Below are 24,038 nucleotides of genomic sequence, written 5' to 3'. Positions count from 1 at the left end.
AGAAGAATAGTCCTGAATTAAATAGAGTATTCAAAACCGTAAAAAATCCAGTTTGTGATAGAAGGAGCTCGCGAGAGCATACCATGAGAAATTGATCCATAGGACATTCAGTCATTCGTACGTGCACACTTAAAGAGACTCGCACCTTTTCAGTTTAGAGAGTGAGATTGCTGCAGAGTGATGCTCAATGGTCTGGTTGTATATATTTGTAGAAAATGTGTTCCTAGGAACCTAGATAAATTGCCAGATGAAGATAAAGCATCCCCTGCAAGAAGACGAAGACACATGCCTTCATATGAACATCCTACTTCTAAACTGACCAAATCTCAGTCCATAAGGTTACCGCAGCGATGCTCGTCAGGGGGAGCCTGACAACATTCAGCATGCCGACGAGGACGGTGGACGCTTGGAACCAGGGCCGTTCCTGACTTTTCAGGGCCCCGTGCGAAATCTGATACGGAGGCCTATCCATATATATATATATATATAATTATACAAATACTATTAAATATTTGACGTATAAAAATTATTATGCACTATTTTAAAGTTTTATAAGATAACAAATGTAAAATATAGTCAAAACACTTACTTATTCTCTGATATTATTAATAATATCTTCTAACATTTTGTGATACAAAGTCATTGCTTATATCATTGAGATAAATCTCATCCAACAACTTTTTTTGATATATAGAATCGCCAAGCCATTTGATCTCTCTTGAGTTATTGTTGGCCATAAATAGTTCACAAAAATATTTCAATTTTAAAAAGCTTCTCTCTATCGATGTAACCATCATATGTATAGTAAATAGTACTCTCTCTATATCAAAATAGAATTTGTTTTGCTTCTTTAGCAGATTCATCATCATCTAGTTGAATATAAACATAAAAATCAAGAGCTAAACTATCTTACGGATAGAGTATTCGATAAGTAATTGAGATATTAGTTTAATAATCTAAACGAGACTGGTCGATAGCGCAATCGTTTTTTGCGTATTTGTGTCTAGAATAGATAAATTTAATAGGAAAAAATGCTAGCGTTTAATGGCTATGGGGCTCTATATTTTTGGGGCTCCGGTGCGGCCGTACCCTCGGCAACCCCTCAGGAACGGCCTTGCCTGGAAGGCTGGAACAGCATGTCGGTGACGCCGAAGACGCCCAACTGGAACGTGACTGTCGTCCACACCATCACATACGCATACGCCGCATGGCCACCATGAGCAAACCGCTCTGACTCGCGCCATGACCAAATATCTGAATATGAATATCAAGAAGAGGGAGGGAGCATCTACACTCATGCTCTTTCACGCAGCGCTCGCCGAAGTCGGGGCTCCGGCTGCGTAGCCATCATCGACTATGCCAGGCGAAGTTCGTGTGCCAGCGATGGGATCCTATATATACTTAGGGGTAGTTTGAGAGCCATAAAACCGGACGGGATTTGAGGGGATAGAATCCCCTTTCTATTCAAATTTGAATAAAAAGAGGATTCTGTCACCTCCAATTCCCTCCGGTTTTGTGTCTCCCAAACTAGCTCTTATGGACTACAAATTTTCAGACCCTAGATGCGATAGGAGACACAGAGAAAGAAAAGTAACGGTGAGAAGGCGGCTATCGGAGGAGATCGACGCCCAGAGAAAGGAATCCGCGTCGTAGCCATCGTCACCGTGACGCCGTCGCTTGCCCTTTGCGCCTATTGCCTCATGGGCTCATCCGCTCATGGCTGCTTCGCGTGGGAATATTTTCCACCCCGAATGACCAGGCGCCATTCCAAGCCAGAGGCAACAAAAAATGTCTGGACTCGACTGGCACCGTTCCAGGGCGGGGGCAACAGGGGCTTAACCGAACGCGTTTGTTTTGGGCAGGGGTTGTTTCCAGGAGGTGTGATCCACGGGGATGGGTCCGTGATCCCGGCCGGAAAAGGCTTAACCGAACAGCGTGCGAATTGCGAACGAGGGTCAGCGCGTTCGAGCCCAATACACCACAGCACGGCACGGCACGGCACGGGGCCACACATGACCAGACCTGACCTGATCGATCGCCTACGCCCCACGCAACGCCACGAGCCCACGACGCACCCCGCAAGCGAAGCAAAGCAAGCCCCAGGCGGCGCCGCCGGCGGAGGACGCGATGGGGAATAAGATCGCGCGGACGACGCAGGCGTCGGCGACGGAGTACTACCTCCACGACCTGCCGTCCACCTACAATCTCGTGCTCCTCGACGTCGTCAGCCGCGGCCGCTTCCTCAAGTCCGTCCGCTGCAAGCACGACGAGGGGTTGCTCCTCGTCAAGGTCTACTTTAAGCGCGCCGGCGAGTCCATAGACCTCAAGGTAATCCGCCCGCGGCCGCGGCTGGCGGCTGCTCGCAGGCGCCCCGCCAATCCCCTCGTGACTTTATTCGGATTTGGTTCCGGATCGTGGTCGTGAGATCCCGCTGCTGGTTTTGCAGGAGCACGAGCGGAGGCTGGAGCGGATTAGGAACGCGTTCAAGGGGATCGAGGGGTCCCACGTATGGCCCTTCCAGGTGAGGATTCCGTGCTTAGGGCTTACGGTTTCGCCTGTGGGGCGTAGGCTGTAGCTTCATAAAAGAGGGGGCATTGGCGACGCTATTCCAATGCGCAATTGCATGTTTTACTGTGGTTTATCGGATTTTTATCCCATGTGCTGCATGTATGTTTGGTTCAGCTAAGTTTACAGTACAAGGTTTTGTGTTTTTGGCAATAAGTTAATTTAACCGCCCTTTCAAGTGGTGTTGTATTTTTTTTGGCATTATATGCTGCGAGTTACCTATTTCGATTAAGTCCTGATGAAAAGTTAGTGATATAGCCAGTTTATTTGGATGTTTTCTTCCACAAGCTGGCATGTTACTGAAATACTAAGATAGTATGAATCAATAAATGTACGTTGCAATTCAGTTCACTTGCTGAATTGGCTTCCAGTGTTGTTCAGGTTTGGCTGCAAACAGATAAGGCAGCATATCTCTTGAGACAATACTTCTTCAGCAACTTGCAAGATCGGTTGAGTACACGCCCTTTCCTCAGTCAGGTTGCAAAGAAATGGCTTGCCTTTCAGGTGACGTCTCTTTTCTTTGGTGTGTATTTACAAAGGCGTAGAAGTTGATCCTGCTGGTGTCCATAGCTCATAAGGACATATATTCTCTCTGTTAAGTGCAGATATAAATATTAAACTAGAATTATAGGGTGTTTGGTTTTAGGGACTAATTTTTAGTCCCTCCATTTTATTCCACTTTAGTCCCTAAATTGTCAAATACGAAAACTAAAATAGAGTTATAGTTTCCGTATTTTGCAATTTATAGACTAAAGTGGAATAAAATGGAGGGACTAAAAATTAGTCCCTAGTAACCAAACACTCCCTTAGTGGGGCATGTAAGAGTTATTCTTTATTTTTCGTTCCCTTTCCAGAAATGGTTGCCAACTTAGACCATTTGGTTGTGCAGTTAATTCATGCAGTGGAACAGAGCCATAGTAAGGGAATTTGCCATGGTGAGACGGGTTTGTTTGAGTAGCATTGGAAAAAAATATTGGCTGTTATTTTCACACTTTTTTTGCGGCCAGGTGACATAAAATGTGAAAATGTGCTCGTTACTTCTTGGAATTGGCTATATCTTGCGGACTTTGCATCATTCAAGCCAACGTATATCCCGGATGATGACCCGTCTGATTTCTCATTCTACTTTGACACTGGAGGAAGACGACGATGCTATCTAGCACCTGAAGTGAGCTCCTCAATCTAAATTGCTTGAAATTTATATGCTACATCTTTGATCTAACACATCTGTTTTGTTGTTTCTTCTGTATTTTGTGAATGAATAAAATTTACGTAGAGATTCTATGAAAGTGGTGGTGAATCCCAAGTTGCAGCAGACGCACCTCTGCAACCATCTATGGATATATTTTCTCTTGGGTATGCACATTCATGTTAATTTTTAGTTTTGTTTCATGTTTGACTTCTTCACCTGGCATGGCAGTATATGCTTCCCATGTCGAATGGTTTTCCTATGATTATGTTATGCTTGGGCATGCTAGTTTCATCTAATGGGCTGTATTACCATTTGTTCTTCGGTGGCAATGGGAGGCATATTGTTTTGTATTTAGATGAAAGCTGAATGGCTGTGATTATTGTAAAACAGTTCTCATAAGTTAGTGCACAAAACTGTTGTTATACCAACAACATTGACCCCTCATTGTCCGTCAACTATTCTTTTCTCGACCCTTGAGACAAACTTCCACCGAAATACACAACTTCAACTTGACTACTAGCTGGGGGATAGGTTGAAAAATACTTTGGTTCTCTTTTGGGCTTCATGTTTATTTATAAAACTCATGTTAATTTTCATTTGCCTACATATACTGGAAGCAAATTCAATTAGAGTTTGTAATAGTTACTTTTTTGTCCCCATTAACTTTTTTTCTACATTAAGTATTTTTACATCTCATGGTTTAGTTTCATGGAGTGTAGGTCAGCTCCAAAAGTAGATTAGCGATTGCTAGAATTCTGGATTTGAAACACGATTTTTGTGAATTTCACCTCTAGCTTCACATTTTTTAGCAGTACTCTATTAGGTTAGAATTCTGACACTCTTTCTTTTCATAATATAAAAATGGTGACCATTGGATGGTGTATTATGTATCTTATTTCCAGGTGTGTTCTTGCTGAACTTTTCCTTGAAGGCCAGCCACTTTTTGAGCTTTCTCAACTTCTGGCTTACCGGCGTGGTCAATATGACCCCATACATACCCTAGAAAAGGTTTTTATGTTGTTCTTTTGCTCTTCTTCAACAGTTTAACCCTTCGTTAGAATCGTTGTAATGTTTGTATTCTTCTAACATAACATGTAATATTGGGTTGCATATCACCACTTACATCTTACCATCTATAATACCGATTGCAACATGAGTGTCAACACTACACTCTACAATGTGTACATCCATCTCTGATGAGACATTTAGTTCATATTTAATCTTGTTTTTGGTTCTAAAAATGTACCTGGGTAATAGTTGACTTTTGAGACCAAAACACTTGTGAATCATGGTATTGATATGTCGTTTCGGACCTATTCAAAACCTGGACTTTGCCAAATTTCTTGTATTATGAATATTTAACGGTAAGAGGAACATGTGAGTGTATGATTGCTATCATGCTATGCATGATTTAAGTTGGTTTATCGTTTATCTGCACAAATATTCCATGTCGTGTCCTAAATTGCTATAGCTGGACTGTTCATACCTTTTATACCTCAGAGTTGTACCTATGTATCCTATTGAACAGTGTATATCATTAAGGAGATCACTGTATATCATTAATCAGATCAGTATGGTAATATTCAAATGGATGTAGCTTTCATGAGCCATGACCTTCGCATAAATAAATACAGCAATCCTAGATGAGCAAAATCATGATACTTTTCTCATGTTCATGATTTTCTGTTACATGAGTTAGCGGTATATCAATTTATACCCTAAGCATTCATGTGCCAAAGTATCTCAACAGTTTCCCATTGTAATTATTGTGCACTTTCAACACTGCCAAATGCCAATAAAGTAGGGCATAATCTACTTCAGTATGCTCCAATGCCCTTACTCCAGATCCATTTAACAAATCTAATCAGTAAAAACTAGAAATGGTATTGTTTCAGGACACTTATTTCCAGTTTGTCTTTGTAATTTATTTGTCAAAACTTTGCGCTTATAAAAAATGCATGTAGACAGTTAGACATCATTTATCTCGTGTAAATGTATTCACATGCTATATCCTCATCATCAGTTTCTTAAACGATTTTATGGTTTTGTTCGACTAGAGAATTGATAGATCCCATCCAGATATTATCTACACAGAGCCACTAAAACGAACTTGTGCTTGCAGATACAAGATACTGGTATCCGTGACATGATACTTCACATGATCCAGTTGGACCCCAAAAAAAGGGTACCATGTCGAAGCTATCTGCAGAAATATGAATCTGTTGTGTTCCCATTTTATTTTTCAAAATTTCTGCACAAGTTCTTCTCGGATATCGTTCCACTTGATTCCGATGCTAGGGTAAGTGTCATTTTATTCTGTAGTAACCTCAATTTCGCTGCTACTGTTCGGCAATGTTTTTTTAACATAATTCTGTTTGCAGGTTGAGAAGACTCAAGAAAATTTTGGAAAGATACAGGAAATAATGATGGGTAGTTCAACAATTGAACAAATTGAGAGGTCTACATCGTGTGAGCATAGTGAACCATCTGGGAGAAAAGGCATGGAAGGGGAAATTTTAAACTCGCCAGGAAATTATAGAAATAGCACATCTGTATTTAAGAAAAATACTCCTGTAGACCATCAACATATTATTGGAGATATCAATTTCCTCCTCAAAGAAGTGGAGGGCAGGAGTAACAACACAAGCACAAAGGTCACAAAAGACACTTATCATTTTGTTGCACCGAGCATTACCTGTGCAAATGGTGTTCAGTCCTCTCATCTAGTTAATCCAGCAGGAAGACAAATTGGAACTGGTTTGATGGGCCACAAACATGTTGTATCTCATGTGAAGATCTCAAAGAGTAACATACGCTCCTTGGTGGCTACTTATGATGATCAATCAGATACCTATAGTTTTGATATTTTTCAGCAGACAGACTCCAAGGTGAGCTGTGAAGGCATGGTCTTGCTTGCCTCATTACTTTGCTCATGCATACGCAGTGTGAAAAAACCTGAGCTAAGAAGGGCCAGCCTCATTCTTCTGAAGTTCTCGTCCACATACATAGATGATGATAGTCGCCTACAGCTAGTGGTTCCCTATGTGATTGCGATGCTTTCAGATCCGTCTGCCATTGTCCGCTGTGCTGCTTTGGAAACCCTATGTGATGTTCTTTGTCTTGTGCAAGATTTCCCTATCAGTGATGCTGTTATATTCCCTGAGTATATCCTCCCAATGCTCTCTTTGCTCCCTGATGATACGGAAGAGAGTGTTAGGGTTTGCTATGCTAGCAATATTCATAAGCTGGCTTTAACAGCTTATAGGTTCCTACTTCGTTCTCGTAGCATTGCAGATATTCGACCTCTGGATGAATCAGTGGTAGCTCACAGATCCCAATCTGCAGATTCACCAGCGAAGAGGCAAGATAATTTTTTTCGCCAGCTTGCAGAACTGAGGAAATCTATTTATGAGATAGTGCAAGATTTGGTGATGGGACAAAAGCAGACACCTAATACCCGTAGAGCTCTTCTGCAGGATATAGGTTATTTGTGTTACTTCTTTGGGCACAAACAAAGTAACGATTTTCTTCTTCCTATACTTCCAGCATTTCTAAATGATCATGATGAGCAGCTCCGTGCAGTTTTCTTTGGCCAGATTGTCTATGTTTGCTATTTTATTGGAGCAAGAAGTGTTGAGGAATATCTTCTGCCATATCTTGAACAGGCACTAAGTGATGACATGGAGGCTGTCCTTGTAAATGCACTTGATTGCTTGACCATGATGTGCAGAAGTGGTTATTTGAGGAAAAGAGTAATTGTTGGTCTATTGGTAAAGATTCTCCCCCTGCTCCGGTATCCAATCAATTGGGTTAAACAGTCTGCTGTAAGATTTGTTGCTGCCTGCAGCGAGAGCTTAGGATCTGTAGATACTTATGTGTATCTTTCTCCTCATCTAAGGCAGTTCCTACACATGGAGCCACCTTCATTGGCCTCTGAAACTGCTCTTCTTTCATGTCTTAAGCCTCCACTACCAAAATCAATCTTCTATGAAGGTTTAGAGCATGCTCAGGACATTGGAGACATTTTACTGAAGAGCAGTGGCAAGAAAGAACAGATAGTACATGGTGGAAGATATCCTGGTACAGCACAAAGTGGATCCTTGGCCAACCTTGAAGATATCCTGCGACCGAAAGGCCCTAATATTTCCAGCAGCATGTCCTTGTATGTCAAAAACTCTGTTTCTTTTGAAAAATCACTATATTCTGGTTTTGCTCTGCATGCATCTGCTGCAAATAGCTCCTTTTATGATGGCTTATCTAAAGGAATACCATCATATTCTTTTTGTACTGATAATAAGCGGGGTTTAGGAGAAACACACATGGTCCCTGATTCATCAGTGTATAAAGCTTCAATAAGGCTACCTTGGTTGGAACCAAACCGTCCTGCCATGCAGACCAGAGATGATCATTTTAGTAGCACGCGACAAGATTTCAGCATCAATGACTCTATGAAGAGCAATTCCTCTTTGCAAGGGGATATCATTCCGAACTCTGATACTGGAGGGTTGCCTTTCTCCAGATCAGCAGTGAACTTGGAGACTGGATGGAAGCCTCGTGGAATTCTAGTGGCACATCTCCAGGAGCATCGCTCTTCTGTCAATGACATTGCCGTATCAAATGATAATACCTTTTTTGTGACTGCTTCTGATGACTCAAGTATCAAAATATGGGATACAAGAAAATTGGAAAAGGACATTGCTTTCAGATCTAGGTTAACATACAGCATGGGTAATAGCCGAGCTCTATGTACGACAATGGTTCATGGTACTTCACAGGTTATTGTCGGTGCCAGCGATGGAACATTACACTTGTTTTCTGTGGATTGTGCACGCAGCGTTGGGACTGTTGTGGAAAGGTATGCTGGAATTGTTGATGTAAAAAGGAACGAGATTAAAGAAGACGCAATTCTCAGCGTTGTAAATTGTTCAACCGACAGCTTTAGCCCGACTGTTCTTTTCAGCACTGAACATTGTGGCATCCATAAATGGGATACAAGAACCAACTCAGAATCTTGGTCTTTTAAATCCTCTCCGGAGGAGGGCTATATATCGGCACTTGTTGTGGGCCCGTGTGGGAATTGGTTCATCTCAGGTTCTTCGAGAGGCGTCCTTACACTGTGGGATAATAGGTTTTTAGTACCTGTTAAATCGTGGAATTATTCAACATTAAGCCCAATAGAGAAACTATGCTTGCTTATACCTCCACCAAGTTCGATATCCTCTGCTGGAAGGCCTTTAGTTTTTGTTGCCGCTGGATGCAACGAAGTTTCTCTGTGGAATGCTGAGAATGGAAACTGCCATCAGGTAATGAAAAGTTTTCTGATTAGTATATATATTACAAGGTGTGCTGGCAGAGTATCTCACCATGACTTTATCATTGTTATAGAGATTCAGTGCCATAACCCAAAAAAGATCTATTCCTTCCTGAATTAATTCTGCTCCTGTTGCAAAAGATTTACAAAGTGAATGTTTCTGTTGTTTTAGTATTTTCATGTTCCTTTTCCTTGTGTCATGTTCTAAGAAGTATTTGCACTTTGATAAGTGGGCGACTAAATCATATGCCCATGTCAAACACTAAATTTGCATCTGGGATATTCAACAAACTATGCAGATGTTTAGAACAGCAAGCACTGACAATGAAGCTGTGATGTCAAAGGCGCCATCGAGGCCTGTTAACAAGCCAGTCATCAAAGATATAAGGCGAGCAGGCAATTATAAGTACAGAATCGATGAATTGAATGACCCACCTGTACGCCATCCAGGGATACGTTCTTTGCTGCCCTTGCCAGGTGGTGATCTATTAACTGGAGGAACAGATTTGAAGATTCGTTACTGGGATCAAGCAAGGTCTGAGCAATTCTATCTGTACTGCCCTCTTGCTTCATAGTAGATTTTTTTTAATCCACTTCCTGTCAATGATGCTTTATATTGACATTTGAAGGCCTGAGCAAAGCTTCTGTATTGCTGGTCCCTCGGCGAAAGAAGTCCGTTCGGCAAAAGGAGATATCTTGGAGAAAGCAGTTGGAAACGATGAGTCTTACGATATAAGATCCAGTTTTGGAATACAGGTCGTGCAGGTAGCCTTCAGTCCTTGTTCAGTAGTTCTTTTGCCTAGTCTGTCATTCACGCTTCCCCAGTGTATATGTTTACTTAACAGTCATTCTGTCTGCAAACTGCTGTTTTATAACGGATTTTTTGTGTTCTGCGCAGGAAATGTACAAACAGAGTAGCTCGGTCTCCGGTTTGACGCCCAAGACTCAGCTCGCGGTGGCAGCTGCAGATTCTGCAGGGTGCCATCGTGACGCAATACTCGCGTTGGCATCCTTCAACTTGTCTAGCCAGAGATTGGTATCAGGCAGCAGAGACGGCGCTGTCAAAGTGTGGAAATAGCTTCTCCAGCATGGGGTAAGATTACAAGTCCACAGGCGTGTACATATTTTGGCCTGTCTAGTGCTCATACAGTACATATGCCACTAGTTATTGCTGTACAGAAGATTATTCCGATCAATACAAGTCAAATTTGACATGTACGCTTTCATCCGGTGTGACCACCTCATCTGTTTCGGTTGATATAAACTATAATCACTTATCTTATAGGAGTATCGTGGAATAGCAAAAAATAAAATAAAATAATCATGACGAATAGGAGGCAGGAGGCTGTCCGACTACAACTGTATAGGGCTCCAATGTCTAATCATACTCCTCTACACAAGAAGTGTTTGTAGATGGCTGTTATTTTGGATAATGAAGGGCCTCTAGGTAGTGTTGGGGCCGCAATTAAAAGAGGCCTGGATGCTGAATTGGCAAGGCTGTCCGCACTCACATACTGGAAAGCTAACTGTAAACTACGATAGAGTGAGGAAATAGTGTGAGGCGTACTGCAGCGCTCGACTGGAAACGAGACCCTAACTTAGGGTTGGCTTGGAATAACCTTCCGTGCGACTGGATAGCTGGACAGGGTAGCAGCGAGCATCATGGCCGGGCTGGAGGTGTACACCAAGGAAGAGAATTGGTTGTGAATAGGGGAGAGGTGAGAACAAATAATAGAATGTGTAGTGGTTGGTATAGGGTAGAAATTTAAGGTGAATATGACAAGAAAGAGTAGAGAATCTTGCCGACTAATAGTCTGTTTAGGGTAAAAATTTAGGGTTGCATTAGTGCGGATACCCGTTAACTACATGGTCTGTCGCTTGTGTTGGTGTAGAAACTTTGGAGGTGTGGATCGTGTGGCTGGTTGGTGGTTGCTGCTTGGTAGGTAAGAGCCGTAGAAGGAATGATGAGGTCACTCATGGTCCTGGTGTCATTGGGAACGAGATCCTCTGACGTGGGGAGAGGGCACTGCCGCGTGGCCCCCGCGTGCGACAGGGCCCGCGTGCAGTGACCCTACTGCCCCCTGCAGTACGTCAGAGGAACCTCCTCCGTGTCATTGGTGGTACTGTGCATTTGTCATATTCGGCTTGTGTCAATGGTCGATCCAACCATAAACTACCAAAGTTCAGGAAAATTTGGTCCACCTGTTTTGTACAATGCAATTGGAAAATTCCTAGGGAGGAAATGCGAGCGAAGTTCGATGCAAGTGACATGCATGCTTTTGCGTAGAGATGATGGCAGAAATGCAATTGGATTGGAATAGAGAGCCACGGAAAGGAGAGACCGTATAGTATACTAGCTGTGTATAGATGTCGTCACTCGTAGAGTACGCCTTTCTCAGGCCACATGCCATTTCTCTTCTTTCTTAGGAAAATGATGCCGCTTTTGATATGCCGCTTTTGATTGGTAACACAGCTAGTTGAGACTTGAGAGGTGCAACAGGGGTGTGGGTGTGGGGATGGGGAGTGGAGTTGGGGTGGCTGCACTGCCTGCACATGGTTCTGTCACTGCTCCTATAGTTTGCTCATGCGCCGTATAGTGGATGCGTACGCACAGATGGTTGCGACGTCTTTCTACGTTGGCAGTTGGCACACCCACACCAAAAGCTGATGATTCGAGACGTGCGATGCCACGACGGCGTCATCTTTCTCCATAGTGATGCTACGTCCGATGCTTACGTTGGCACACCCTCGACGTCTTTCTTTTGGGCGTGTGTGGGGGGTGGTCAGACCGTCAGAGGACTAGAGGAGGGGAGAGTACTCTGATACGAATGAGTATGTGACTATTTTTTTTTACTGAATTTAAATGATTTTACTTGTGACCCACTGCCCCTGGCCTACTTTACAAGCCTCCGAAGCACTGCGCTCGTCGATTTGGGAAACTCACGGTCACTGTAATTTTCGTCACTCGGGTCGGGTGCCAGCTCTCTTTTCTTTGCCAGTGTCATCATCCTGGGTCACTTCGATGCAGCAACCAAAGAAAGAATATGTGCAGCAGCGAAGTAACTGAAGTGAAACACTAGTAGAAAGGCGGCAAGCCAATTACATTACAATGGTTGGGATGCCGGTCGGTGGTACAGGAAACAAGAGGACCATGGAGGACATCATCAGAACAAAACCCCAGGTCCTGATGCCTGACGGGCCCACGCCACAGTGGCTCACCCGGTCGTTTTCGCCCTAGCCCTGCATGAGCAGCCATCTCTCAGTCACTCATCATTTCACTGGCCATGGCCAGTCAGTCGCCACTGTCCTCCGTGCCTTTGCTTTGCTTCGCTTCACTTTTGACCGAATCTTGACCACCCCCTCCAACCAATTCGTTGCTTCTGTTCTCTGCTCTGCTCTGCTTTATGAGAGAAAACCGAAAAAGTCAGATAGCTACCCTCCTCTCGGTTTTAAGGGCGTTCACGATGGTTTTCTCAAATAGCTACATGACGTACAGATAATAGAAGAATAAAAATAGTAATTTATCTCACTAGTACTTGGTCCCACATATAACACACTTAGGCGCTTCTCGTGTCGTGGGCGTCGTAAGCGCATCGGAAGGAAGCCCGTTCGCAACGGTAGCAAAAAATAGTCACCTCGGTACTGCTTCGCCAAGAAGCCAAGCAGACCCGCACTTCCCCGCACGCCGAAGTAGAGCAGACATCGTACTCAATGTTTGAGTTTTGTATTAATGTCCGGTAAACATACATTTGTATTGCAGGATCTAATTTCAGATGCCATTAGTATGACAATGAATTTTTAACTAGATCTGGTTTTAGGATCCGTTCTTTGAAAATCCGTGAGAGTAGTACTAGCACATCAGATGAGTTAGACATGAGTACATTTAGAGATACAATCGCTAATGTGTTAGTGTCGTAGTTAGTTATCTGAACCGCTCGGTAGTTATGTTATAATGGACATATCATGTCTAATTGTAATGAGGTGTTGATTATTGGTCTTTGCGTTTTCCTTTTTTCACTCAGAATCTACAATCTCAGAATCTATGTATCCAAACACACAGATTCTATCCACCAGCTTCTCCCCACAACCGCCGAACCAAACACTCAGATTCTTCTCAGTCAGCTTCTTCCCACAGACAACTTTTTAGAAAAGCTTATCAGAAAAAAAAAGCCGAACCAAAAAGGCCCTAGTTTCTTGGAATACGTGAGATCTCCTATCTATTTGCTTGTCGCTAGCTATTCTCGTTTTTCCTACATTTTCTATTCACGTAAGAAAGAGAGTGAATCTAGCTAGTGAAATAGCTAGCCATTGCATAGGCCCTACAACAACCATCGCTATGATGTTTTATATAAGTCAAAATTTCTTAAATTTCTTGAAAAATGTTAGTAATATTTATATTTTGAATAGTTTCGTTATAAATAGATTCGATTGTCTATCTAATAGTAATAACTATATATCATAAATATAATATCTTTATATATTTAATCAAAGTTAACTAAAATCAAAATGATAACAAAAAAGTATAAAGAAATACTAATACACAACGCTCATGCGTTGAGATGGTACGTAAGGAAACTAATATGTGGAGGCTTGAACCATGGATTGATTATAAAAATATAACTTTTTTTTTGCAGAAGTAGGAAGAAAGCTAAGTTAGAGAGATTTGGATTGTGGGTTAAATACAAAGAAATATAATGTTTTTTTGCAAAAGTGTTGGCGTACAACGACGATGGAACCATGAAAACGGGTGCTTTTTAGTACTAAACTAGAGAAGTGAAGAGAAGAAAAGAGTTTTGGCAAAAAAATTCTCCTGTTACGTAGGCCTCACTTGCCAATAACTTATAAAAACGTGGCAAATATCCTTTAGGCGTGGAAAACTGTGGTGCATCATTTGAACGCCTAACCTTTGAGCAAGTGTGACATAAAATGTGTGCCAATTTTTGGCACCATAGGTATAGAACTAGACATATCCTATAGCTAGGAACCAAACACATACCTAACTTGATCAAATTTGTCTAACCTTAGGCGTGGCAAACTGTGGCAAGCGAGGCAACAAACCAAGCAACCCTTATATCTTCGAATGTAATTGTGCACGTGCTAGTAACTAGGTTGCAATTTTGCACCTAATATTAGCGTGACTCCAGTCTATGGTCTTATTCTATCCATAAATTTTTTGTTCTAATTTTTTGGATACTTACACTACCATGGTATCATACCATGATGACATTTAGTGCATCAATGCATCATGTAGGGAAGTCTCTTTCTTAGATTTGGTACTCTTTATGTGTTGTACAACTATGGTGTCATCGCGTTGTCTAATCAACATAGAAGTATACCTTTGACACCTACTCAACTAACTCGGATCGCGAGTCATGACACACATTGTGTGTAGTCCTGCTTAGTCTTATCCTCTACTGCTTCCAACAAGAGGACATGGCCTGGTACTCTGGTGGGGTCACATGATGATGCTCATGTGGGTCACACTTTAGTCCATGATCCTTCTGGAGTATGCCACGCCTTAGAGGCGTCATAATCCATGCCTTCTTGGTCCTTAGGGGCACAATCCTTCAACGCACCCACTCAACCAGCCTTGCGTGAGGATCATTATGATGTGAGCTCCAGACATGAAGGTTTCTCCAAGTGGCGGTCATCCTAGCAGGCTCGCTGATGTCTCAACTTCAGCATTGACGACATCGTGAGGCCTATCGATGCCATGTAAGCCCTTCTCCGCAACTCTACGATGATTCATAGCCTTTGTGAGGGTTAACCCTAGATCCTCTCAGCTAGTACAACTTCGTCCTAAGAAAACTGAATCCAGCCACGACGTGCCAACTGCGTGCTCCCATGCCTCGATAGTGGCCTATCTAGGTTAAGGCGATAGGACCATACCTTAGGTTCCAAATCCATGGAGAAGGTTTCACCTCCTCACCCTTGTGCACTGCACCATCTACCTCGCTAGTTGCACGACGTCCAAGATGTGTGCGGTCGCTATCACAATGTGGGAGATAGCGATCATCCATGCCCTATCGAGTGAGCGCCATCCACTGACCACGTTGCATAGGTGGTCCATTCCTTCAACACCTAGCTAGCACTCAATCGATTTGGCAGGTAGCATGGATATAATGTTTTAGCACTCACCTTTTGAAGAAGTATGAGGGGACCATCAATTACACCGAGTTCCTCCAAAGCTATACACTGCCAATCGTGTCGAGTTCTTCTAAATCTATGCCACTGTCATTCTCGCTACTGGCGGCCTGGCGGGGATGAAGAAGTGATGTCAAACCACTTTCATGTGTCTTTTGAATATGAGCAATCAAAGGAAAAAAGGCACAACCCAAATAATCCCTCCATGCCAATATAAATATGCTTTTAGAATTCTGGAAAAAGATCAATATCATTTAGAATTTAATATTGGCCTTATTAAAAGTTATTTCAGTATGTAATAGCTGTAGTTTTTTTTTAAAAAAAGTAAATAAAAACTACTAGAACTAGTACTTAGAAGTGGGAGAATTAGAAATGGTAGAAATGTATTTAATTTAGCGCGTAGGGAGTAAACACAAAAGAGAGAATTGACACGTTTGGTTTTATACAAAAATAAAAATAAGTAGAGTATAAGGGAAAAGGACAAAAAGGAAAACGAGAAAAGGAAAGGAAAAAAAAAAAGAAAACGAGAGACTCCACCTGTCCACCCGCTTCCTCTGTTCCTCATAAGACTGTCTCCAGCAACGTCCTCTATATACATCCTCTATATCCGTCCTTTACAGTCTTCTCTAAAAGATTCTACCCCTATATCTATTTCCTCTCCAACAACGTCCTCTAAATCACGTCCCCTATATGTAAATACCTATATTAAAGACATTTTTATTTTTAAATTTTTATACATACGTGTTTGTCATACTCTCAAATGTATTGTACATATTTTAGTTTTACTAAAACGGTTGTTTAAAGTATTCAAATAGATAGAGAACCATTTAGAGGAACTCTATACATAGAGGATCCAGCAGCGTCCTCTAAATTTAGAGGACCGTTTAGAGGACGTTGTTGGAGGGGTAGAGGACGTCCTCATCCTCTAAATTTAGGGTACAGGAGCATTTAGAGCTCCTTGTTGGAGCTAGTCTAAGGACGGAGGGAAAAACAAGGCCGCAGGCCCGCAGCTCCGCGCGAACAACAGCCAACCACCCACCTCACGTCGCGACCTGCGAGCTCCACCTCCGGCCTCCGCCCGCCCGCCCACACCACCAACGCCCGGAATAGGCAGTTGCAGTTGCAGCAGCAGCCAGCCAGACCCGCCCCGCCATCGTAGGAGGAGGCCCATGCCGCGGGGGCAGCAGGGGGCAGGGTAGAATGGGCAACGTCACGTCGTCGGTGGCGGCGCGGTTGGCCTTCTTCCCGCCGGAGCCGGCGACGTACGGCGTCGAGCCCGCGGACCAGGACGGTGCTGGCGCCGGCTCTCTGCTGCGGATGACGGGGGTGTCGCCGGACGCGGGCGTCGAGGTGCGCGCGCTGCCCACCAGGGCCGGCACGCGCGTCGTCTCCGCCTTCTGGCGCCACCCCGCGGCGCGGCTCACGCTGCTCTACTCCCACGGCAACGCCGCCGACCTCGGCCAGATGCTCGGCCTCCTCCTCGAGCTCCGCACGCACCTCCGCGTCAACATCATGAGGTCGGTGAGCTCACCAACATACGCCACTGTACCCTACCCTCCATTGCTTCTGCTGCTCGATCGGTTCCTCTAAGCTTTCCCCCCCACTAGTATCATATAGATTCCCGTGCGAGTGGATTTAGTTGCCTGTTCCTTGTTTACACGCCATCCAGTTACGAACATAAGTACATTTATTTTGATCGATATAGGGCATGTTGCTTTTATTCCGAAGCGGAGTTCAATTGGATTATCTTCTTTGTTTGCAATGAGTTAGCCAGTTGCTAACTGACTGTGACGATATCTGATTTTGTTCGTGTTATTGAACAATCGGTTCAATTGAATGAGTCATAAAAAATTCTCTCTGTAATCTGCGAACTCATCTAGTCATGTGCTCTTGTTTAATTTTCCTTTTCCTGAATAGTTCGGTCAGAGCTGCAAGCCTGCAAAAGTACAGCTTTTTAGTGTCTCCGTTGTTTTCTGCATGGCATGTACTCTATAAGCTGTCGTCATCTCCTTTAACCACGAATCCGAGGCTAGAAAACAACTGTGTCATTTCTTAGTTCTTTTTTTTTTCCTTACCATCTATACTTGGAGAAGGCATGTGGAACCCCATGTCATATGAACAGTTCCAATTATTGTACTAGTACATCTTTTCACAAGTCTTTGTTATGTTGCTGATAAATGCTGCACCGGGTCCTGGTGTACCCCCTGCAGAAATTCAGTCAGTTAGTTACCTGCCACTACTCTGGCGCAAGATAAGAATGTCATGCACCAGATGTGCCTCAATTAGGCTGTATATATGCGAAACTGGGAATCAGGGTCAATTTCGTGCTTCTTATCGTTGCGACTCTGTAAAAGTTCAGAGTTGCAGAGTATAGCAAAAGAACACCACCATGTCCTTTGTTCTCGCTCTCTAGCCCATTGTTTCTGCCCAGCTAAAGAAAACCACCAGGATATATATGTTAATTTTTCACAGGCAGTTCGATTATAACTTTCTAGTGATCTAATCGATACCTACTGTTGACTTTAGGAACAGAAGTTTTTCCACACCAGAAAAGTTGCTATCTGGATTTGATGGGATGCTGATTTTCCTTTACGACAATATAAAAGCTATTATGTTGAATTACTTGCCGACATTTTCATTCAATAATTATTACATTGACTGAAGTTGTTTCCCCTGTTTTCTTTTCAGCTATGATTATTCAGGCTATGGTGCCTCTACAGGAAAAGTAAGTCCCTGAAATCCTGAGTGATTTCAAGGGTAGAATTGTGGTCCTCTTGTTTCTTGAATTTGACATTGAGTCGCCCTTCTGGATTAAATTGTCATGTCGTATCTTCACCAATTGGTTTTCTTGAACAATCACCAATTCTTCTTGTCTTGAGATCATGATGTCTCCTTGTATATGATTGTGCCACATTGTTAGGGATGATTACTACTAGCAACTGTTAGATTGGATTGTTCCCTATCCTTTTAGCGTATCAATCCCATGTTTTCAATAGATGTATGGGCACTCTTTCTCATAGCGAGGAATTATTGAACACTATCATCCTTAGCCGCATCAAGGACAGGACTTTGGCAAATGTATGGTTAGCCCCTTTCAATTTTCACCTACATCATCAATACTTCCCAAGGAAGGGGGAACGGCTGATCATTGCTTTCTTCATCTAGACCATGATGGCACCTTTGTTCTGTAGCCATTCTTTTTCCAAAGTTTTTAAACTAAGGGACCATCAGCTTAGGTAATCATGCCTACTCAAGAACTTGCTTGGACCGTGAATGATAAAGTTGCATGTGTTCTTGTTCTCATAAGTCACACATAGATTTATGTACTAACGGACACTTCGATTTAGAAAAATAATAAATAATGGTAGGTACCTTCTGGTCTATGCATTGTGCACCTAGCTGTATCTGTTTCCCAGATTGTATGTAATGCTGGACTAACTTAGTTCCCTGTGGTCTAACACAGCCATCAGAGTACAACACATACAATGACATAGAGGCCGTTTATGATTGCTTGAAAAAGGAGTATGGGATAGAAGAAGAGGATTTAATCTTGTATGGGCAATCAGTTGGAAGTGGACCGACATTGCATTTAGCCTCACGTCTGGAAAATATAAGAGGGGTTGTGCTTCACAGTGGTATACTCTCTGGCATACGGGTTCTGTATCCAGTCAAAGTGACACTTTGGTTCGACATCTTCAAGGTAAGTTTGCGCCATAATTTGACAATTTCACTCCTGCTCCAGAACAGCTAGCGTTTACTCAGTTATCCTAATCTGGGTGACTTTCATATATTTTACAGAACATCGACAAAATAAAGCAGGTTGACTGCCCTGTGTTGGTCATACATGTGAGTAGGCTTCTGACCTCGTGTTCTTAATCTGAAGTCATCTAACTTTCCTTCACTGTGAGTGCCTTGCTAGCGTCTGTATTGATATAGATGCCTCTTATACAGTTCTGTGATTTTGTCCCTTTCTTTTTAGAAACAAAATTCTGATGAGCTGTAGCCGCAGATATTTGACTAATCTGTCTTACTCACAGCAAGTTATTGACCTATAGCATTTTTCTTGTATGTTGGTGTATCTTGAGTCTGTTTTGACTTGCGAATAATCCTCACTTGTAATAAATAGCTTGTTCTTCTTGCAAGTTTAATTTTAAGATTCTGAAGAACTACCACTACCAAGTAGTAGCAGTTCCAACTGTTTGTGTCTTGACTTCGTGAATGAATCGTATATACATACATGGCAGGGCACAGCCGATGAGATCGTGGACTTCACGCATGGCAAGCGGCTGTGGGAGCTAGCCAAGGAGAAGTACGAGCCGCTGTGGATCAAAGGCGGTGGGCATTGCAACCTGGAGACGTACCCGGAGTACATCAGGCACCTGCGCAAGTTCATAAACGCCATGGAGAAGCTGGCAAAGGACAGCAAGGCGGCCAGGGCGCCGCCGCCGTCGAGCATGGCCGACGAAGTAAGACGCACCAAGTGCTTGAGATTCGGGAAGAGATGAGGCTGGCGGCGAGGCCATGCGGGTCTCGGCCGTCTTTAGCTGCGTACGCCAGTCACTAACCCCCTGCTGCATTGCATTGCATTGCTTTGCTGCTGCTCGTGCCGTGTGCAAGTCGAAGGAGCGATGTCACTGGTCGTCGATGAGGAAGGAAGGGACTAAGGAAAGCAGGCAGATGAATGGGGATTGTTTGCCTGTTGAGTTGTACGTGCTGCTCTCTCTGCAGACGTCGACGACCTGGGAAGGAAACGCAGCAGCAACCCTAGGTCATGTATGATCCGTGTGAGCTGAGTTCAGAGTAGAGTAGACAGAAAGACCTGTGGCTGCTGCAGTGTGCTGCAGATCGGGAGATGCCTTTGCTTTCCTAGTGGTTGTGCAAAGGAATTCGTAGCGTAATTTTTCTTTCTCATTTTTCCTACCTGTATTGTAGTCACTGTGCAAAGGAATTCGTTTTGATTGATTGATTGGTTGCTGCAACAAAGTGAAGTGCGCTGTGACACTTGACGACGTAGAGGCTAGAAACGAGACCCTGACGAGTGACGACCATATTGTTTCCTTGCGGCAATGTTCGGGTCCGACCAGAGGAGACCCTGACAAGTGACACCATCTTCCTTGCGGCAATCAGTGCTGTTGAGAACTACTAATCTTCCGTAGATGCTTCGAGCAACTCAAAGAGACTATCTTTATCTTTTCTAATCTATATAAATAGAGAGTTTCTTGTCTAAGTGACTATTTAAATATACCCATCTTCTATTTCAGTTTCCTCGCTAGCCAAATATAAAAAACGTGCTTTAAAGTGCAAATAAGATATAAAAAGTTTGTTAAAGATTAATAGATAACGTGAGTTTTGTGCAAATGACTCTTCAGATGATAATGTAGAAAGTGAAATTTAGAAAGATTATTGGAGATGTTTTAGAGCAACTTTAAAAGACTATATTTTTTTTCCAATTAACACAAATAGAGATTTTTGTAAAAAATATCGTCCAACAACTTATCTTCAAAAGAATGTTGGAGATGTTTTCTTCTATTATATATTTTTCGCTACCCAAAGATAGAAAACACGAATAACTCTTTTAAGTGCAAACAAGATACAGAAATAGCTCTTAGAAATTGGAAAGATATAGAAAATGTTTTTTTATGTAAATGAGTCTCTAAATGATATTTTAGACAGTAAAATTTAAAAAGATTTTGGGAGATACTCTTAGGGGGCTCAAATGCCGATATCGTATATATGTGATATTTTTGTGCTATACTACGGGCACAGTAACTGTAACTTTCTGCATGCGACCCAAGACAGAGAGTGTGTTAATTATTGATGGGCGCATAAGAGCATGTACAGCTCTAATTTATAATATTGTACGGTACTTTAAGTATAAGATATGACTAAAACACAATATAATATAGTAAATTTGTTTAAAGCCTATATCTTACTATATTTATTGTACCAATTAGAACATTTAATAAATGAAATTGACTAATCAGCTAATCTCCTGTCTCGAGCATAGATTCAAGAATAATGTCTTCGTCAAGATACGTGTTTTGAATTTAACTAGCACGACCCGTTTCCTTTCACTCGTAAAAAGAGACGGGCCGTTTTGTGGGTGGAATGACGGTAACGGGCCGAGACAACCAGCCCAGTTGCGTCCTGATCTCATCTCACACATGCCCGTAGTAGCCTGTAGGCTGTGATTGAAAGACAAGCGTCGTTGGGCTGTTGGTCGGGCGTGCACTCGAGCCGCTGGGCCGGGGAACCTTGCGAGAGGCATGACTTCTCGCTCGCCCTCTCTAGGTCTCACCGCATGCAGACGACGACGACACAGATCTCCATGTTTGTGCCGTTGTGCGTAGGCTTGCAGTTGCAGGGGGGCAGCAGGCATGCACGCTGCTGCGAGGCTGCAGCTTCTGCTAGCCAGTAGCCGCCACATAGCACAGCATGTGCAACCTGTGCAAGCACGCACGCTGCTGCGAGGCTTGGCGCTCTGCACGCAGCTGGCGCTAGCGACCTCTGCCCGCAAAATGACGGGATAAACAAGCCATCTTTGTCGTCTTTTGTTCATTAGAATAAGCTAGCTTGCTAGCTTGGTTTTAACTCGTTATCTGAAACAAGTTAAAAAGTTAGCGTAGTTGAGCTTATTTACGAACTCAAGTTGGTTTACTAAACTCGTGAGTCAAGATAAAAAAATATATAAAATATATTAGTTATATTTATAGTAGTAGTAGCAATGATACAAAAGTAACACATTAAATAGCTTTAAATCAAACGTAAACCAATATATCATAACATATATACAAGTATAACAATACACCTTACTATTACGCCATATATCAATGGTCGACACTCTATACCCCATACATAATGCATCCATAATTATCCATATATCCATTAAAAACAAAGTGATAAAGTTATAATAATCTCAGGTTCATAGGTGTCACAGTGGACAAACATCGGATATGTAAAGTACCAAAAAGAAGAGATTGGAGAGAGTCAGAGCGTAAGTATCGATGTGTTCAACATGGGTACAACAAAAAACCAACACATAAACAAATTAGAGAGTCTTAGCTAGGCCGCAACGTGTGTAATCCACTATGTCCTCTTGTACTCATTGACTGATGAACATAAAGGTGAAAAAGATTACAAGCTCAAGTTTCAACTAAGCGTCATGATTTCCTACCTCCCCTTTCCACTTTGTTTAGGTGGGAGTTCTATCCTATTGATCCTAATCCACCTTTATACATGTCTTTAGATGTTGTGAGCGAGTCAATAAATGAGAGTGAAAGAATCCCCTATCAGCGAGAGTTTCCAAATCTCTCCTATGGGACCCTCGAAATGTTACTCTCCTCCCTCTTTATAGATCAATGAGGAGAGAGAGAGAGAGGTTACATCAGTTGGACCATGCACCCGACCATCTAAGACTCATCCACCTTGATCTTATCCTATTAGTGAAGTCATACATAAACCATGCCTTCAGTTGTGCCATAGTGTACTGGAGATGTCCTTCTTCAGCGATTGTTAAACCTGTTGCAGGGGACTCACATGTTATATCACATCTAAAAACAACGAGCCCTATACCGTCGAGAAATGACATAGCTGGTAGGTGGTATAGCCTTATGTTCTTAATAATACTTCTTGGTACACTTGACATACGCACACATGGCTATATAGTCGATGCACGTATCAAATAGTGGTTTTCGAGTACACTGTTATCTGAGCAGTAGCAATAGTGCGCCTGTCAAATTGTATTCTTGCACATCACATTTATTGTGGCGTACGGGAGAATCATCAGATATGCTAGTGTTATAGACCTACTAGTAGGCCCTAGACATGGGGTCCATGTTTCAAGGTCATAATACCCTCGTGGAACTAGACACATCCTTCTATCGTATGAACATTTTTATACTTTGTCACGTCAAGTCCCTTGTTTGCATGGGAGCCCTTGATCCTCAGAAGGTTCGAGGCACGATCATTCATGTTAAGCGAGATTGCAGGTCTTAGGACCCCAAGGGGTTAGCAGAGGGCCCGAAGCATCTAAATCCTTCATTGGCACCCAAGGGCACAAGGGACACTTAGGACTTAGGTATTTCATGAGCTTCCCATGGCACAAGGGGCATGTGTCCTTAGATTGTTCTGGCTAGGAACATCATAGAGCATTGTGCCTTAATCCATATTTATGGATTGACATTGTAAGTGTGGGAGCTCTTTGTACATTAGAATGCATCGAGCCCCTTAGTGGTTCTTAACGGGATTTAGTGTAGATGTCATTTCTTCTAATCGTGTAGCATCATTGGCAGTGGAAAAGTTGTAACCACTAAGATTGTATACGTCTAAGGTATGGTTAGAGTTTTGTTGTCGCCGTTTCTGAAGGCATGCGGCACCAAGGAAGGACAAGGAGAAGAAGTAGATGAAAAAATATGGTAAAAGGAGATAGTAGATATGTTTTTAGAAGTTGGCATCCTGAATCAGACGTGATCCAGCCATATGTAGAGGGGGTGGTATTATCTAATATGAAACAAGTCTGAAACATGTTCTCTATGTTTCTCACATAGCAAATAGACCAAAAAACAATTTTGAAACCAAATTGGCTTGAACTTAGTAGAAAAGTTGGCTAAACTGGTTTTCATGGGCTCAGGCGCTATAGACAGACAAAAAACAAGATCGGTTAACTTAGCCAACTTGGGGCTCATAATAAATTATGAGCAGTTGCGTAATGTTTTTAGGGCTAGTTTGGTAACTTTATTTTTCCGGGATTCTTATTTTCCCAATAGAAAATAAACTAATTCCCCTTACGAAAATAAAAATCACTTGAGAAAATAGGGTTACCAAACT

At 42.6% G+C, this 24,038-nt stretch overlaps 2 protein-coding genes across 6 annotated transcripts; both read left to right on the top strand.

Annotated features, from left to right (window-relative positions):
* The first annotated feature begins 1,868 nt into the window (after window positions 1-1,868).
* Window positions 1,869-10,294, top strand: LOC103627860 (serine/threonine-protein kinase VPS15). Of its 5 annotated transcripts, none has more exons than XM_008648172.2 (12): window positions 1,869-2,328; window positions 2,447-2,521; window positions 2,947-3,069; window positions 3,455-3,500; window positions 3,573-3,733; window positions 3,842-3,921; window positions 4,660-4,765; window positions 5,880-6,056; window positions 6,139-9,060; window positions 9,368-9,603; window positions 9,698-9,833; window positions 9,967-10,294. In XM_008648172.2, exons 1-12 carry the CDS (start codon window positions 2,128-2,130, stop codon window positions 10,144-10,146), a joined length of 4,443 nt encoding a protein of 1,480 aa, XP_008646394.1. In that variant the 5' UTR covers window positions 1,869-2,127; the 3' UTR covers window positions 10,147-10,294. The 5 variants fall into 5 exon arrangements, with proteins under 5 accessions (XP_008646394.1, XP_008646395.1, XP_035815228.1 ...); XM_008648173.4 differs by having other exon boundaries at window positions 1,895-2,328; window positions 9,698-9,824; XM_020538730.1 differs by having other exon boundaries at window positions 1,986-2,328; window positions 2,937-3,069.
* Window positions 10,295-16,003: 5,709 nt separating this feature from the next.
* LOC103627859 (uncharacterized) lies at window positions 16,004-20,195 on the top strand. The gene is made up of 5 exons (XM_008648171.4): window positions 16,004-16,729; window positions 17,901-17,937; window positions 18,676-18,912; window positions 19,011-19,058; window positions 19,457-20,195. The coding sequence occupies exons 1-5, from the start codon at window positions 16,413-16,415 to the stop codon at window positions 19,715-19,717; spliced, it is 900 nt and encodes a 299-aa protein (XP_008646393.1). The 5' UTR covers window positions 16,004-16,412; the 3' UTR covers window positions 19,718-20,195.
* The last annotated feature ends 3,843 nt before the right edge of the window (window positions 20,196-24,038 follow it).

Source organism: Zea mays, chromosome 5 (assembly GCF_902167145.1).
Source record: "Zea mays cultivar B73 chromosome 5, Zm-B73-REFERENCE-NAM-5.0, whole genome shotgun sequence".
In the NCBI taxonomy this organism is placed as follows: Eukaryota; Viridiplantae; Streptophyta; class Magnoliopsida; order Poales; family Poaceae; genus Zea; species Zea mays.
This window is presented reverse-complemented; position numbering and strand designations above follow the sequence as displayed.